The following is a 17,886-nucleotide window of genomic DNA, read 5'->3' on the forward strand; positions in this document are numbered from 1 at the left end:
TCAAAGATTTGAAGATTTTTTCCCACTTCATAGAAATTTAATTTTGAAAATGTAATAAATGTATTATTATATTAACAGGGTACAGAATACATAAGGGAGTTGACTTTTTAAAATAAGTTTAATGTTTTAATCACATACTATTAGGGGCCAGATGAGGACCACCTTTTGGTGTGGGATTTTCTTGCTGTATTGAAGACCCATTGGCAGCTGTCATCTGCTCTTTGGTCTGGTTGTTGTTTCTTTGACATATTCCCTAATTCCATTCTCAATTTTAATAGTAAAGGGAATTCAAGCTTCATTTTGATGACCACTAGTTTTTGTTAACTGCTTTATTATATATCCAATGCAATTATTCTTGTAAATTATGTTGTTCAAATTTCTTGAAATTTTTACATTTTGGTCAACAGATTAATATTTTTTCTTAACTTTTGTGAAAATAAAGGAGTAAGTTCGGTAAGGGCCATATTTGGCCCCAATTCTAAAGTTCATAGTTACAAGACAATAACTGTTTTAAGTTGACTTTAAGACATGTTAGGAAGTTGAACTGAACTGTTTTTGTCAAAGTTTAATTCTAACACTTTGATTTTTACTTCCAAAAAAAGTCAACATAAGGGATTTTGGTGAAATTTGACAAAATCAGCTATATTTCAACCAAATGAAGGACCAGGAAACATATAGCGCAGGCGTCAACAAGCTTAGGATTCAAATAAGACATGCTATATGTCTTCACAAACATTATTTTAAAAGATCTTTGTTGTCGACGTATGCGCTCTGTTTCCTGTCCAATGATCTATAGAAATTTACCCATTTTCATTGATTTTTTAGTAAAAAATCAATATGAGTACAACTTGTGACGTCATAATGAAACGCAGAAATGTAAAATTTTCAACAAAATGGTTTATATCCTAGCTAGTCAATGTATTACCAGTAATTTATCGTGATATTGGTCGATAAATCTGAGTTTGAAATTTACGCTAAAAATGGGGGCCATTTTAGGACCTTATCGAACATACTCCTTTAGCCGAATCTATTTAAGTCAAAGTGTTCAGTAATTGGTAAGCTCTTTCATACACACCAAAAAGCCACAAATGATTAATGTTGCCTTTGAATTTTATTGGGAAAATATTTAATATGAGTAATGATAAAAAAAAACAAACTTTTACATGTTTATGAAATTTAGCATTTTTCCTTTTAACAGTTTAAAATTTTCAGCCTTTTTGTGAATATTTCAATAGAATATTAATCACCTGTTTAAAATATTGTTTAATAATGTAACAGTAACTTGGTTTGTGACAATGAAGCAATATGTAAATATAGAGACAGCATAATGTTACACCTTCTCAATGATTAAAGAGAGGAGATTTAATTTGAAAAATCCAGTATTAATTTTGAAAGTTCAGTCAAACAAATTAATATTCTTTTACCTCTGGCCTTGAAATCTATTTGAAACACCCAATTATCTTGCACTTTTGAATGTCTGTGTGGTTAGGTTGTACTTTATATTTTTTCAGTTTCCTATTTTGGATAATGACATAATGTTTCAACGATATATTTTTTTTCACAAAAATCACCTTAGATATATGTCTGACTCAGCAGGATAACCATAAAATTCTAATAAAATTAAATACTCACTTTTAATAAAAAATAAATAAAGTGCATCTTGATATGCAAGTCAAATCAGTCAAAAGGATAATTTATAACCAGAAAAGGAAAAGTTATTGAAGCATTATTTATAAAATGATATACATGACTAAAATTTTTGAACTTTAATTAAATGTCAGTGTTGTGGTATACCTATGTTGTTGAGCTGTAAAATCTAAAAGTTATCTATGTATGAAAACATAAATGCAGCAACACAGAAATGTTTTATATTTTCTTACTAGTTTTCATGGGACTTTATTTTAATGCCAAAGGGCTAGTGTGACCTATTGCTATAATTTTGTGTCCTTCAACTGTCATCCTTTGCCTGTTTTCAAAGTCTATCTTCTGTCACAAAAGTCTTATTTGAATTAAACTTCTGAGCCAAATAAAACTAAAGTTAGCCACAATAATCTTTAGGGTATCTTGTTGAAAAAAATGTGCCTGCCAACCAACATGGCTGCCAATGCTGAAAATAACACATATAGGTAAAATGCTAGTATGGTCTATTATCTTGTTAGCCATTACAAAAAGAGAAAATTGAGAGGCATAAATGTGTAATATTGTAAGGTCTACTTATCAGTTACTTTTTTAGAAAAAATATTTTGATATGAGAATCACTGATGAGTCGTATGTAGACGAAACACACATCTGGCATACTAATTATAATCCTGGTACCTTTGATTACTGTTTACACCACTGGGTCGATGCCACTGGTTTTGTCCCTGAGGGTATCACCAGCCCAGTAGTCAGCACTTCAGTGTTGAAATGAATATCAATTATGTGGTCATTTTTATAAATTTACTGTTTACAAACTTAGAATTTTTGAAAAACTAAGGATTTTCTTATTCCAGGAATAGATTACCTTAGCCGTATTTGGCACAACTTTTTGAAATTTTGGATCCTCAATGCTCTTCAACTTCGTACTTGTTTGGCTTTATAAATATTTTGATATGAGCGTCACTGATGAGTCTGATATAGACGACACCCGCGTCTGGGCGTACTAAATTATAATCCTGGCACCTTTGATAACTGTTATGTAGACATTTCATCACAAAAGTAAATATATTTTGGTTTGGTCTGTATGTTTTTTTTAGTTTTTGTTTCATTTAAATGTTTCAGAGTTAAGTATGACGTCCATTTTCACTGAACTAGTATACATTTTTGTTTAAGTCTGCCTCTGGGTGCAGGATTTTCTCATTATTTTGAAGACCTATATAGGTGGCCTTTGGCTGTTTTCTGCTCTTTGGTCAGGTTGTTGTCTCTATGTTTTATTTCCCATTTTTATTTTCTATATTACATATGTTTTGATTTGTGTTTCAGTATGATGATAATCTGAATACACCAGCCTACATGAAGAACTATTTAACCTCTCATGGTGGAGAACAAGGACCAATCAGACATGCTGGACTTGTAATTACTTTTATTATTTCTTTATTTTGTTATGCCTGTTTCAGTTAACAGTTACTTAAAGATTGAGATCAGATTAATGAAATATACTTTCTTTTATTATGAAAATTCCACTGGTACAAGTTCTAGAATTTTAAAATTTAGGCAATGTAACTTTCTGAATTTTTCTAAATTTCATAGAGTAATTAAAGTGTCTTTTTACATTTGACTCTTTTCCTGTTGTATTATGTTTTCACTTGTTTTGATCAGAAAGGTTGTTTTGACTTGAAAGCAACTTAAATGAAAAAAAACATCCTCCTATAAAGATATAAATTTTTGTACACCATATATAGAACAGATAAAATCTTCATACAGCAGTTTAATCATGGTTGACGACTCCAACTGCCTTTTATTAGTAGTAAAAACAAAATTGGTAAAAAAATTCAATGCCATTGGAAAAGGCTGATTGCATCCAAATTTGGAGTAATTGATACATTTATGATCTCTTTAAAAGAATTATGATTTATTATCCAATAAAGTTATATAAAAAATGTCTATTACATAATAAAACTAAATAGAGAAAATAAGACAAAAATTCATTAAAATAGTATTTTGTATGTCTCAGTTAAGTGTAAAATGCTACTTAACTTTATAAGACAAATGATGTTATAACAGTTATAGATGTGAAAAATAACCTAACTGAAAAAAATGTTCATTGTTGGCAATACATATTGTACTTAGAGATATTCTAATAAGTTCCCGGGAATAAGTTACAATTTGTTTATTTTGAATTATTTATAATATTGTGCTTGTTTTAGTCTGTCTAAATCGGTTTTCAAAAAATATTCAAGTGACCTTTTAATGCATAAACTTTCCCTATGTAGGTTTTAAAAACAGTTACACTTTATATAATATATTAGATAGATAGATAGATACTTTATTCTCTAAAAACTAAATACAAGTTTACAGAGAAACATACACTATAAATACATATACAATAGTTAAATTAGTCAACAAATACAGTTAGATATTTTAAAAGTAAAAAATTATAGTTTAAAAAGTCTGAATAATCTTTCGAGTGCGCCTTGTCTTTTTCTTTTTTCCTGCATCGTTTTCAAACCATGATTTATTTGATTTCCGTTTTTGTGTATTGTAATGAAATATTAATTCATATGACACAATTGCTTTATTAAAACAATTGTGAGTTTAATACATCTTCCTTTGTGACTGGAAGTAATAAGTTAATGTATGCAGGAATTTACTCTTGGTGTAAACGTGATAGATGTCCTCTTTAATTGTTGTAATTATTTCACATCTAAAAATGTGTCATAACACTTCCATCTCTTATTTCTAAATAATTAATTTAATTAATTATCTACACAGAGTATGTTACGGATTTAATAACTGTAGGTTAATTTGACTAATGCTATCTATTTTAAATTTAATAACTGTAGGTTAATTGGACTAATGACAGTAATGTTACCTATTTTGAATATAATAACTGTAGGTTAATTGGACTAATGTTACCTATTTTGAATATAATAACTGTAGGTTAATTGGACTAATGTTACCTATTTTGAATATAATAACTGTAGATTTATTTGACTAATTTGACTCTTGTTGTCACTTACAGTCTGAAGCTAATATTTTTTTCTAAATTTCATCATCTCCAAATGGTTATTATATGACCTTTTTCTCTTCTAAAACTGCAAGGACCCATCTTGTCAAAATGTTTATGAATGTTTCTTTGAAGAACCTGTCCTTGTATTAGTGCTGATTTTATGATAAAGATGTAACATAAGATTTCCAGTAAAAATAAAATGGGATTTCTATTTTTTCGTCCTCTCAGAAAAAGCTAGGCTTCACTAAGTTTGACAGGAGAAATTTATTGTAAATATACAACTCAGTGATATTGACTGTATTCTGTGTCACATGGTCATGTTTAGAATTACAGTTTGGATGACAATATTAGACAAAACATCACAAGCACAACCTCTCAAAGTAGTCTGGTCTAAGGGAGGTAATAAATGATTGACTTGACAGTTTAAATACTTGAGTGATATCTAAATTATTGTAATTTGTCATTTCAATGAAATAATTGTGACCATCTTTGATGGACAGAATGAAAATTAACATTTGACTTTAAACCAATTTACAATCTTAATCTTCAGTCCTGAATAAATTGTGATCAATTGCTAGAAGCACCTCTTTGTTACAAATCCATCAAACACATTTTAATTTGACGTAGGAGTACATGGTGTAACCCAGTCATAAACCATAGTGCAGTAGTTTTACATTGTAAGCTAAAGAGATATATCTTAATCTTCAGTACTGAATAAATTGCCATCAAGTGATTTTTTTTTTTACAAATTGATAAATTAAGCTGGAACCTAACACTACAGGGAGATAACTCTGTAAAGTCAGCTAACTGTTTAATTACGTTGTGTTGTAAAGGGAATATTAAGCTTCTCAATAATCAAAATTGGTGTTTGTCAAACTGCTATATAACCAGTGTAATTATTCTTACTAAACGGTTGGTTCCAAATTTTTGAAATTTTTATATTTTTGTTAAAGGGTAAAAGTGAATACATTGTAAAAATTTTATGAATACGAGCCAAATTAAATTTAGTGAAAGTGTTAGGTACCACCTTAATAGAAAAACAAAAGGATATGGCATATACATTCATGACACAAAATAAGTTAATGCACAACAACACAAACACATACATGAAGCAAAGGTCAGTGTTTTTATTACTGTTCTTCATCTCAAAGTCACAGTGAGGGGTTCAACACAGAAAAGCGGGGGAATTTTATCTCACTGCAATTTTAAGACGGCCCCTATAAGTCCATTCAAAAGTATGAGAAAGATTAATTTTATGAAAATAAGGAGATGTGGTATGATTACCAATGAGACAACTATCAATTAGAGTCTAAATGACAAAAGATGTTAGCATCTATAGGTAAATGTTCAGTCTTCAACAATGAGCAAAACTCATAATTTATTGTGAACTAGTGCCCAACATGAAAAATTGTAAAACTGTATACATGATTAAATTAATGGCTTGCTTATAATGACAGAACAAGAAATGAAAATAGATCTGACATATTTTGAATGACAAAAGAAGAGGAAATAATTTTTCTATTAATAAAAAAATATTGATAATTATTGTGTATTACTTGGAATTTTACAATAATGAAGAATACAAATATTTCCTTTATACTTTACAGGATGTTGACAATGATATTGAAAGTATTGGCAGTGAAGGGGCGGTCAACTATGACAAACTAATCCAACAAACAATTGCAAGAAAGAGACGAAGTCGAGTTCTACGCCTTATATGTGCAGTATTTACATTTTGTGTTGTGATTGGAGTTGTGGTTGTTTTAGTCATATTTGTTGGGCAAAAGCAGTCATGATTAGAATACTGGTACATGAAAGTGGGGCTATTAATATATATATCTATGTAGTCAGAAAGAAGCAGACATAATTACAAAATTTGGAGATGAAAAAAGCAGGGTATATAATATTAGATGCAAACAGAAATTATGATTATTTTAATAAGATGTCCTGACAAATTATGTTTACCATTGATGAAAAATGATTAAAACAATTTCCATGATGTTATTACTTCATCTATTCATTGTTAAAGAATATGAAGATATTATTTTTAGTGTAAAAGTTTTTTGAGAAATGATATTGCATTAAAAATCCTATCATTTTATCAGAACATTATGAAGTTCCTTTTATATGAATTTCTCTATATAGCATTAAAAATTTGGATTTTTAATTTAAAAGGTTATAAATGAGAGAAATTTTTTGGTACAAATGTACAGCATTCATATATTTGCCATCTGGTCAAGTACTGTGTAAAAAGTAGTACGCAATCTGAATACAATTTGTAGTGTTGTATTAAATACATCCTGCATATCATCGCAAAACAAATTCTTCTTTTTAATATTCTGGAGTTGATTTCACCAAAAAACATACGACTAAGATTGGTCTTAAGTCATGAACAAATCAGTACACTGTAGATTAATCTTAGTCATAAGTTTTTTTGTGAAATCGGCTTCAGATTTTCATGTTTAGAAGAAATATGTAATTTTATACATTGGTTCTTTGAACAATTTGTCATAGCTCTATCATTTCTTTTCTTTCTTTCTTTCTTTACATTTTCCACTGTTACATTTCATAGTTGTTGGGGTTTTTTTTAATAAAAAGAAATCTGAAAAATTGAATGAAAATATTTGTGAAGTAAGTGATACGGGTAAAAGTTTGATATGTGATTAATTTATAAACAGCAGAGCCAAAAATGTTATCATTAAAAAAATATTTTTTGTATTGAAATATTATTGATTTGAAAATAAGAAAGATTTTCTTGCTTTTTAAGTTTTTAAATTAATGTTTAATTCACTACTTACTAAAAATCTAAAAAATTTAACATGATTGTTTTCTGAAATGAAACACCTCTATGACACCAAACTGTGATGTAGATTAACCTTGTTTGAACCACCTATGCAGTATGGACTGTATTTTAGTAAAGATTTTATATACATGATGGGAACATGTTTTATACTGACAATGCATTCATTTTATAATATTGACTGAGTGTTTTTTTTAGCAAATGCAATGCAATATCTACTTCATTGATGACATATAAAAAAAACATTCTAGGGATGTCCGAAACACACAAAAAAATTCTTTGATTGTTAACAGTTTATATTTGTCTTGCCAGAAAAACTTACAAATGTTTATGTATATTTTAGTATCATTGATTTATTTATATTGTATTAGAATTATTATACAGTGAATATCATGTTCATAAATCTCATTACTTACTTGTTTTCATTTATCATTTTTCACTTATTTTCTAAAAGTATTTACAGCTTATTGTAAACTCAATTTTAATGTTTTTTGTAGAACAATATTGTACATGAATTGCAATTCTTAATTATTTGTTACTGTACACCAAAAAATTATCAAATCTAAACAGAGCAGTCATTAAAATTGCTCTCAAATCACTTAAAAATAAAATATCTTCTGTTTATATTCCTTCTTGAATGTCCCATATTTGTTTAATGTTTAGGAAAATATTAAAACCATATTAACCTGATCCTTCTCTTTTATTGTTAAATGTGAAACCTAACTGTTTGGAATCTTTCTATAAATTGATGTTTACTGTGAAACATATAACCTACTGGAATCTTTATAAATAATAATGTTAACCATGAAACTTACTTGGTGGAAACTTTTTATAATAATGCAATCAGAAAACCATATTTTTGGAACCCTATACAAAGAGTTTTTACTTTGATTAACTTAGATTACCTCCATACCTCATAGCTGTGTCAAAAAATCATAATCAAAATGGTGCTATATTATTAGAAATAAAATGATTATAATTTTATCATCTAGTTATCTTACTGAGTACAGGATGACATTTTTCTTTGTAAATTGTACCTTTGGGTTACAGCATTGTACCAAAATCAACGCCTCTTAATAATTCAGCATGATAATTACTTTATGAAATGAGAAAGATATCCCATTTAACATTCCTAAAATTAAAATAGTGGAAGGGATTAACTAGTATGAATAAAAGGAAATGCGACCGCAGAGTTCGAACCCTGAACATTGGGGCAAGTATGCACACAACATTCAAGCTTGATACAGCTCTGAATTTGGATTGTGATTAAATAGTTGACACAACACAGGTTTCTGACACATAATGAATGTGGTCTAAGAACTTAAACTTAAAAACTTTAAATTTTAAATTGGACATAACCTATTATGGTCCAATATCCAAAATCTAAATACATGGTTAGATTCAGCATATCAAAGAACCCCAAGAATTCAATTTTTGATGAAATCAAATAAAGTTCAATTTTGGACCCCAATTTGGACCAACTTGACAACTGGGCCTATAATCAAAAATCTAAATACATGTTTAGATTTGGCATATCAAAGACCCCCAGGAATTAGATTTTTGTTGAAATCAAACAAAGTTTAATTTTGGACCCCAATTTGGACCAACTTGAAAACTGGGCCAAAAATCAAAAATCTATACACATTTAAATTCAGCATATCAAAGAACCCCAAGAATTCAATTTTTGTTACAATGAATCAAACTTAGTTTAATTTTGGACCCTTTGGACCTTAATGACCCCAATTTGGACCAACTTGAAAACTGGGCCTATAATCAAAAAACTAAATACATGTTTAGATTTGGCATATCAAAGACCCCCAGGAATAAATTTTTTGTTGAAATCAAAACAAAGTTTAATTTTGGACCCCAATTTGAACCAACTTGAAAACTGGGCCAAAAATCAAAAATCTATACACATTTAAATTCAGCATAACAAAGAACCCCAAGAATTCAATTTTTGTTACAATGAATCAAACTTAGTTTAATTTTGGACCCTTTGGACCTTAATGACCCCAATTTGGACCAACTTGAAAACTGGGCCAAAAATCAAAAAATCTATACACGTTTAGATTCAGCATATCAAAGAACCCCAAGAATTCAATTTTTGTTACAATCAAACTAAGTTTAATTTTGGACCCTTTGGACCTTAATGTAGACCAATTGGAAAAGGGGACCAAAAATTAAGAATCAATATACAGTTAGATTTGGCATATCAAAGAACCCAAATTATTCAATTTTTTATGAAATCAAACAAAGTTTAATTTTGGACCCTTTGGACCCTTATTCCTATACTGTTGAGACCTCAACTCTCAAAATCAATCCCAACCTTCCTTTTGTGTTCATAAACCTTGTGTTTATATTTCATTGATTTCTATTTACTTATACTTAAGTTCTAGTGCGAAAACCAAGAAAATGCTTATTTGGGCCCTTTTTAGTCCCTATTTCGGTAACTGTTGGGACCAAAACTTCCTTTTATGGTCATAAACCTTGTGGTTAAATTTCATAGATTTCTACTGACTTATACTAAAGTTATAGTGTGAAAACCAAAACTCTTCGGATGACAACGCCAACGTGATACCAATATGTGACCAAAAAATTTTCAATTTTTGCAGTGTATAAAAAGTAAAACAAACATAGACTTATACAGGTTATAATGGCTTGATGGAGGAAGTCAGATCTTAACAAGATGAGTTTGACATATTTGTCCTTCTTTACTTTTGCATAAAACCCTTAAATTGTTGGCCTGAAAAACACTCAAACCCGACAATAAATCCTCATCAAGCATGGTATAATGTTTGCCCTAATGTGATGGTATAATGTTTGCCCTCATGTCATGGTATAATGTTTGCCCTAATGTCAAGGACATATGTTCATCAATATTATTATTTTCCATTTGATTCTTTATTTGTTCTTTTCTGCACATCTCCTTTTATTCATTCTAGATTTATCATACTCTGCCTTTTTCAAGAATTATAGTGCTAACGGTATCTGATATACAGCTAGTGAATTATATTTGTGTCTTTTTGAATTATAAAGTCGTAAATATAGAAAACACCATCCATTGTATAGAGTTCAATGTTTCTGTAATTAGTTAATCATACCAGATCCCTAGTGCCTTTTATCAATTTACTGTGTATTCCTATGTTAAATGTATAATATTAAGAGTTATCTCCCCTGGTAACTAAAATAACTATAACCAGTGCAGATGTAAAAATTGATTTAAATATATGATATGATTTGTAATTTTTCAACCTATTGGTGTTGGAAAGTCTTTAGAAAAGCTACCATCAAAAGTTATCCATTCTCCACTAAAAATCTATTTCAAATCTGTTAGAAACCAATAGGTCAATATGTATTATGATAACTTGTATTTGTTTTCATTTGTAGTAATAAAATAATAATTTGAAAGTCATCCCCGATAAGAATTTTGAATAATGACTCAAAGCAAGCAAAAATCAGAAGAGATGATTCATGTTGCTGTATACAGAGTATAGAAAACAAAACTTCATATATTTAGATCTTTTCTCTGCAAACTGAATGATACTGCCTCCTTTAAATATCTCATTTATAGTTTAAACCAACACCACCAGTTTGAAAGTCAATGCAATTAATGTTTCTTGAAATACTTTGAGAAAATGATAGTAAATGTCAATGTTGTGAAAGAAAAATAGAAAATTTGTGATATAAAATAAGGTTGTGAGATGGGAGATAACTCCTTGATACAAAACTTAATGTCTTTGTTGTTACAGATAGTGTATATTTTTTGTTGATGTTTGTTGCTCAATAGAAATACCATATTTATAAAGAAAATCCTACAAACTATTATTTCATAGTTTTAATATGAAGTTAAGTAATAAATATTTATAAACCTAAAAATTGTGTTTTATGGATGGAATAACATGGTCTGATGCAGTTAATAATTTTCAAGTTTAAGATTGGTCCTCAGTATTTATATACCATATGATTTGATTTGATTTGATTTTCTGTGTTTTAGTGCCACTTTTAAGCAATGCTTTTGGGGCTATTTTGTGGCAGCTAGTTTTTTATTGGAGGAGGAAGCCTAGCAAAAACCATAACCTTCAATAGGAAAACTGACAATCCTAGTCAATTAAGATTGAAGTTGATTGCACCGGCAAGAGTGGGGTTTGAAGTCAGAACCTCGAGTGTTGACTGGCTAGTGATTACAGTATAAACTACTTAGACCACTTGGCCACCAGGCCCCATATAATGATTGGACAATAACATTAAGATTTGTTGTCAGAGGTATACCACTATATGGCTTATAAATTATCCCTGTCTTAAAAACCAAGGAGTTCAAAATAATTATTTGCTGCTTCTCCTTAAAGAATGCACTATTTAGGAATAGGATTAATGTCAGGTTAGCTCAGAGCAGAATAAATGTTTTAAATGTAACCTGTTGTTCTTGGACTGCAATATAGTGAATTAGTGAAATTATTTTTGTGTTTATATTCATTTTGTATAAATATAACAACACTAATATGATAGGTGTAAAGGATGTTATAAACATCAAATCTCAAATGTTTTTACATATGAATACTCAGTTTACTTGTAACAATATCCTGATCTTTTTCATTCATTAGACAAGTATAATCTTCCACAGATTAAAATTAGGCACCTACACATTTAGTTTTAACACATTTATTTATAGTGGATTGGGAAACAATTTAATTCAACTTACCGGTATGTTCATCCCTTTTCACTATGCTGATGCCAGTGCTGCCTTGTAGTGGCATTAGCCTGCTCTTTTTCGCAATCTACAAGGGTGTATTTTAGGTGCAAATGATATTGCTCTCTCTTAACACAGATCAGTCATTTATCATCCCCTTCTGACAGACTGTCACCGTTTCTCAAGACTATACTCGCATATCGTCTCACAGGAAAGCTTAACATTCAGTCCTTGAAATTTTCTGCCCCAAACAGGGTTGGAAACCTTGACCATCCTACATATTTCATAAAAAAAATATGAAAACAGGTATAATTGTGAATGAAACAATTCTCCACAAGAGTTCATATGACAAAGATGTTAACAGCTATAGGTTACTATACTTTAACATTAGCAAAACCAACTCCGCAAAGTAAGCTATAAAAGGCCCCAAAATGACAAACATAACACAAGAAAACTAGCTATCAGCCTAAGTTCTGTACAAACCTAACACAAGAAAACTAGCTATCAGCCTAACTTCTGTACAAACCTAACACAAGAAAACTAGCTATCAGCCTAAGTTCTGTACAAACCTAACACAAGAAAACTAGCTATCAGCCTAAGTTCTGTACAAACCTTACACAAGAAAACTAACTATCAGTCTAAGTTCTGTACAAACCTAACACAAGAAAACTAGCTATCAGTCTAAGTTCTGTAAAAACCTAACACAAGAAAACTAGCTATCAGCCTAACTTCTGTACAAACCAAACACGAGAAAACTAGCTATCAGCCCAACTTCTGTACAAACCTAACACAAGAAAATTAGCTTTCAGCCTAAGTTCTGTACAAACCTAACACAAGAAAACTAGCTATCAGCCTAAGTTCTGTACAAAACTAACACAAGAAAACTAGCTATCAGCATAAGTTCTGTACAAACCTAACACAAGAAAACTAGCTATCAGCCTATTAAAGTTCTGTACTAACCTAACACAAGAAAACTAGCTATCAGCCTAAGTTCTGTACAAACCTAACACAAGAAAACTAACTATTAGCCTAAGTTCTGTACAAAACAATTGAAACAAATATGATCTACAGCAACTAATGAAAAATAAAAACAATATGTTTCAGAATATTTCTTCCACTTTAAACTTGTATTATTAATAAGGACTGCACAAATTCTATTTCATGACAAATTGACAATATCTTGTACCCATCTGACTTAAATTCAGGAGAATTCACATGTTCAGATGAATAAATTCTAGTAATTTTGTTTTGTCGCATGCACAAATTTATTACACAGGAGTTTCATTGTAATGATTTATTAGCTATCTGGAAACAAAACTAAATCCAACTTTTTGTCATGAGTGTCTGTAGGTATAGATTCACATATCTGTTCATTAAAGGCTAAGGCAACAGTGTATGGTTTATATCCCATTTTTTCACATTTCTGAAGATATGTATCATAATATCCTTTTCCACGACCAAGTCTATCACCGTCAGCAGAGAAACCTAAACCAGGCATAATTATCAAATCTAAACCTCCTGAAACATACAAAGAGAATATGTATCAAGTAATGTAAACTTACATGTAAAGCTAAAAAAACATGAAGTATTTCTAAACTTTCTGTTTAACATTTGATTATACTACAAGTAAGAGGTCTAGCTAGCTATAAGACCAGGTTTAATCTATTCTCTACTTAGAAAATACCTTTACTAAGTCAGAAATATGACAGTTGTATTCCTTTCATTTGATGTGTTTGAGCTTTAGATTTTTGCAATTTGATAAAGGACTTTTCATTTTGAATTCTCCTTGGAGTTTGCAATTGGTATTTTACTTTTTACTTTGTAATGAAAATGAAATTACCATCATTTTCAGCAATATGTTTAATGCTTTGCCACCTTGACAGTTCCCCTGCTTACACGTTTTTTTCCAGTGGCTATGCCACTGCTAGGCATGACATTAATGTGCAAACAACTGTAAAAAAGGAGATGTGGTATGAGACAACTATCAACAAAAGACCAAAATGACACAGACAGTAACAACTATAGGTCACCGTACAACCTTCAACAATGAGAAAAGCCCATAAACTAGTGTTTTTTTAATAGCAGAAAATTTAAAATCAGAAGGATAAACATAGCTGTAGGTAAAACTTTAAGTACCAATATTAAGGTGGTACCTAACACTACAGGGAGATAACTCTGTAAAAATCAGCAGAACGTTTTAATGAGGTTGTGTTCATAAAGGAATTTAATTCTCAATGATCAAAATTTCTAAATTCATCAATTTGAAAGTCATTGCTCTCTCTCCCTTCCTGATGACTGTAAATGGTTTACCTGTATCAAGTGCATCAGGTCTGACATCATCATCTGCTGGCTGTTTTATTTTCCATTTTGTTTCTGGAAGTTCTTTATAATCTTGCCATGAGTTTAACTTGACCATTTTCATTTTAGGTCCAATGTATTGCGGTATAAAACATTCCTTGGTCTTTATCAAGTGTTTTAGAATAGCTACTGTCTGAATTTCATCTGACATGTGTAGGTATACAGATACCCTCTTACTGAACTGGAACTTTTCTAGAGATAACAACTGAAAAAATATATTGATTATGTGTATTTTAATGTTGTCATTTTAGTTTATTCAATTTTATAGTGTAAACAATTTGACAAAAATTAACCCGAAGCTACATGTTTAATAGACACTCCAGTATGTACAGTAAACATAATTTTACTCCAGAAATAAGTCAAATATGAATTCTTTTAATATCAGATAATTTTTTTCAAATTCAATCTGTCTGACTTGTTTACCAACAAACAACACTAGCAAACACATACTTTATAGCATAACAATTTAGTAGATTAATCCTAATTTCTCAAAATATATAAATATATCTCTCTGTGTCTTATCCAAACAAAACTGTCAGTTCTATCCATAAAGAGTTTGATTTACTATTTGAGGTTTCACCAAGTCTAAACTTGAAAATGGAAATTCGGAATGTCTCATAGTGACAACAACCTAACCATAGAGCAGACAACAGCCACGGCCACCAATGGGTCTTCAATGTAGCAAGAAACTCCCTCACCCAGAGGCGTCCTTTGGCTGTCCCCTAAACAAATATGCATATTAGTTCAGTGATAATGGACGTCATAATAAACTTTGAATTATACACAAGGAACTAAAATTAAAAATCATACCAGACTAAGAAAGGCCAGAGGCTCCTGACTTCGAACCCAAAATTGCGGTGGGTTAAACATGTTTTTTTGAGACCTCAACCCTCCCCTATACCTCTAGCCAATGTAGAAAAACAAACTAAAATAAACTACTAGAACACCATTAATACATACACACTACAATACGGCGAGTCAAATTTTCCAAAAATGACAAAAATGAAAGGACTGAATCACAACCTGTATAACGTCGCCATTCTCTACAATTTTTAAAATGACAAATCAAAACAAGTATCCTGAAATGTAAACATTATATTAGGATTAGATCATTTACAATTACTTCTAATATTGTATTAGATAAAATTACAAAAATTACATTTCAAGAAAAATACAATGTCTTTATTTCTTCAAATTCATTCCTAACTAAAGATAGTCCAACAGAGAGGGAGTACACAAAACTAAGTATCTTAAAGATAGTCCAACAGAGAGGGAGTACACAAAACTAAGTATCTTAAAGATAGTGCAACAGAGAGGGAGTACACAAAACTAACTATCTTTGTCTTTGTAGATAGTCCAACAGAGAGGGAGTACACAAAACTAAATATCTTAAAGATAGTCCAACAGAGAGGGAGTACACAAAACTAAATATCTTTGTCTTTGTAGTTACCTTGTCTGTTACAATTTTTGACTGTCTCTGTTTTTCACTTTCTGTCAAACCTGCTACTCTCTGTTTAATTTCTTTCCGTAACAAACCCTTTGCTGCTTTTAAACTATTCATAGTATCTGCTGCAGGAAAAGTGAAATAAATAAAAAGTTTACTGAACATTGCTGAACAATTTTGTCTATGATTTGAAAAGACAGGATTGATGTGGGACAGAAATATGTAAACATAAAACAATATTAATGAAAATATAATTTTCACAATGGGTTAAGATACCAAATATGTAGTTTTTTGCTAAACAATTATTTGATCCCCGATTTGATGAAGATAAATATTCTGGTCAAGCAGATGAAGAAAATAATTCTGTTTGCAGATTTCCCTAAAACCTTATAATATAGCGTCAAAATATTCAATAAATTTGTTTATATTCAAATTATCTACCCTGTTAACTCAGCTTAAGGTAGCTACAACAACAATTGGAAGTTTTTAACAACCTTGACTGGCTATACAGCCCTTGCACAGTCAGTCATGTGAAGGTTGCCAAGGTGTCTTCCTCAATCTTATAACTTTGAATTACCAGAAAACAATTGGTCTTGATCTTGATAAAATGTGCAAATTTCAAGAGTAGTAGGTAATTCATGTGTAAAACTTATCATTTTGATATACATGATATAGAAAATGACATGTTCACTCATATTTATGGCTGCATTTTTACAAAAAACAGAGTACTTTTGTTTGATTCAATTTTTCTAATTTTGCCAATTAAAGGGAGACAACTCAAATGTAAGGGCAGATAATTCAGGTAAAGTTTCTTTTATTATAGAATTTGTTAGGTTTTTACCTATTTTATGTAGCTAGAAAAACAGGTCCCTTGAATCCATTAGTTCTTTTACTTATCTGAAAGCATTTTATTAGAGCTATCTTCTCATATCTTTAATATCCAAAAAATTCATGGTGAAGTTTTCGTCTTCAGGGGAGAGGGGGGGGGGGTTGTTCCATGCTTAATCTATACAAAATCTTGCAATTTTGCACAACCTGTAAATTGAAATCAAGTGCAGTGACCCATTTTTTGTATTATATTTTTGAAAAAAAATCATGATATAAACTACTTTTTTGAAAGAAAAAAAAATCTATGGATTTAATCAACCTTAAAAACAAAATTATATCAAGATTTTTTTTAGTATTTAAAATCAAATTATTCTAATAAGATAATAGATCATCATAAGATAATTCATATCAATTTTTCCATTCAGGTAATAAATCTCATTGCTAAGGCCAATTTGCTAAATTGCAAAATACTAGTAGTACAAATTGTCAGAAGATTAATAAACTGCATTAATTCGCATTAACCTCAACCAAAAGTAACATATACTTCTATTCCACTCCCCCTCCCCCAAAAAAGAATAAAATTTCAGTTTAAGTTCAAACAATAAATAATTACAAAGAAAATATGTTAGGTGTCGCCAACTTTCAGTTCTAATCACAAATAATGTTGCTCAAAGGCCGCCGTACATTTTTTTCCTAACGTCTTCTCTAAAAACTTCGTTTCAATCAAAACCTTATATTCTAAAACTGAATTTTCTTACATAAATAACTTTAAGACTTTACCTGCTATTAATCTAGCTTAACTTTTAGTTTGTTAATCTAAGTGACAGATATTTCGACAATTCATATCAAATACTCTTTTGATGAGAAACACTTGGGTTAGTTCCCTTTCATCATCTAAACAAGAACATGTATGAAAAACCATCAGAGACATCTATTCATTTTGGCAATTCAATTCAAAGCTTTATTTATAGTAAATATTCAATACTCTGCAACAACTCAAGCTATATTTAGCTTCCTAAATCGACTGAATAACAAAATTTAATATACACACATACAAAAATCGGGTAAACAACTCAAAACATGCTCACTGCTTGACAGTTGACGAAGTATTAGATTGGTGA

The 17,886-nt window shown here is 30.1% G+C and overlaps 2 protein-coding genes across 11 annotated transcripts in view; one reads left to right on the plus strand and one right to left on the minus strand.

Moving 5' to 3' along the window:
- Nucleotides 1–7,328, plus strand: part of LOC134714967 (suppressor of Mek1-like) — a 29,683-nt gene extending 22,355 nt beyond the window's left edge. For all 9 annotated transcript variants that reach the window (XM_063576717.1, XM_063576716.1, XM_063576722.1 and 6 more), the window contains 2 exons: nt 2,962–3,051; nt 6,256–7,328. In XM_063576717.1, coding sequence (XP_063432787.1) covers nt 2,962–3,051; nt 6,256–6,444 — 279 coding nt within the window. In that variant the 3' untranslated portion in view covers nt 6,445–7,328. The remainder of the gene's footprint in view (nt 1–2,961; nt 3,052–6,255) is intronic.
- A 6,086-nt stretch (nt 7,329–13,414) lies between these two features.
- Nucleotides 13,415–17,665, minus strand: LOC134714968 (5-formyltetrahydrofolate cyclo-ligase-like). 2 transcript variants are annotated; one of them, XM_063576725.1, is made up of 4 exons: nt 17,546–17,665; nt 15,944–16,062; nt 14,446–14,698; nt 13,415–13,653 (listed from the first exon to the last, which is right to left on the minus strand). In XM_063576725.1, exons 2-4 carry the CDS (start codon nt 16,052–16,054, stop codon nt 13,433–13,435), a joined length of 585 nt encoding a protein of 194 aa, XP_063432795.1. In that variant the 5' UTR covers nt 16,055–16,062; nt 17,546–17,665; the 3' UTR covers nt 13,415–13,432. The 2 variants fall into 2 exon arrangements, with proteins under 2 accessions (XP_063432795.1, XP_063432796.1); XM_063576726.1 differs by having other exon boundaries at nt 15,944–16,059; nt 17,546–17,652.
- Between the last annotated feature and the right edge of the window lie 221 nt (nt 17,666–17,886).

The sequence above is a fragment of the Mytilus trossulus genome, chromosome 4, assembly GCF_036588685.1.
Source record: "Mytilus trossulus isolate FHL-02 chromosome 4, PNRI_Mtr1.1.1.hap1, whole genome shotgun sequence".
Taxonomy (NCBI): domain Eukaryota; kingdom Metazoa; phylum Mollusca; class Bivalvia; order Mytilida; family Mytilidae; genus Mytilus; species Mytilus trossulus.

What these genes read in the sequence shown, in the direction of transcription:
- LOC134714968 (XM_063576725.1), bottom strand. Translation starts at nt 16,054, where the DNA reads ATGAATAGTTTAAAAGCAGCAAAGGGTTTGTTACGGAAAGAAATTAAA. An exon ending in CAAAAATTGTAACAGACAAG is followed by an intron (nt 14,699 to 15,943) that starts GTAACTACAAAG and finishes ATATTTTTTCAG; the next exon opens with TTGTTATCTCTAGAAAAGTT. An exon ending in ACCTGATGCACTTGATACAG is followed by an intron (nt 13,654 to 14,445) that starts GTAAACCATTTA and finishes TGTATGTTTCAG; the next exon opens with GAGGTTTAGATTTGATAATT.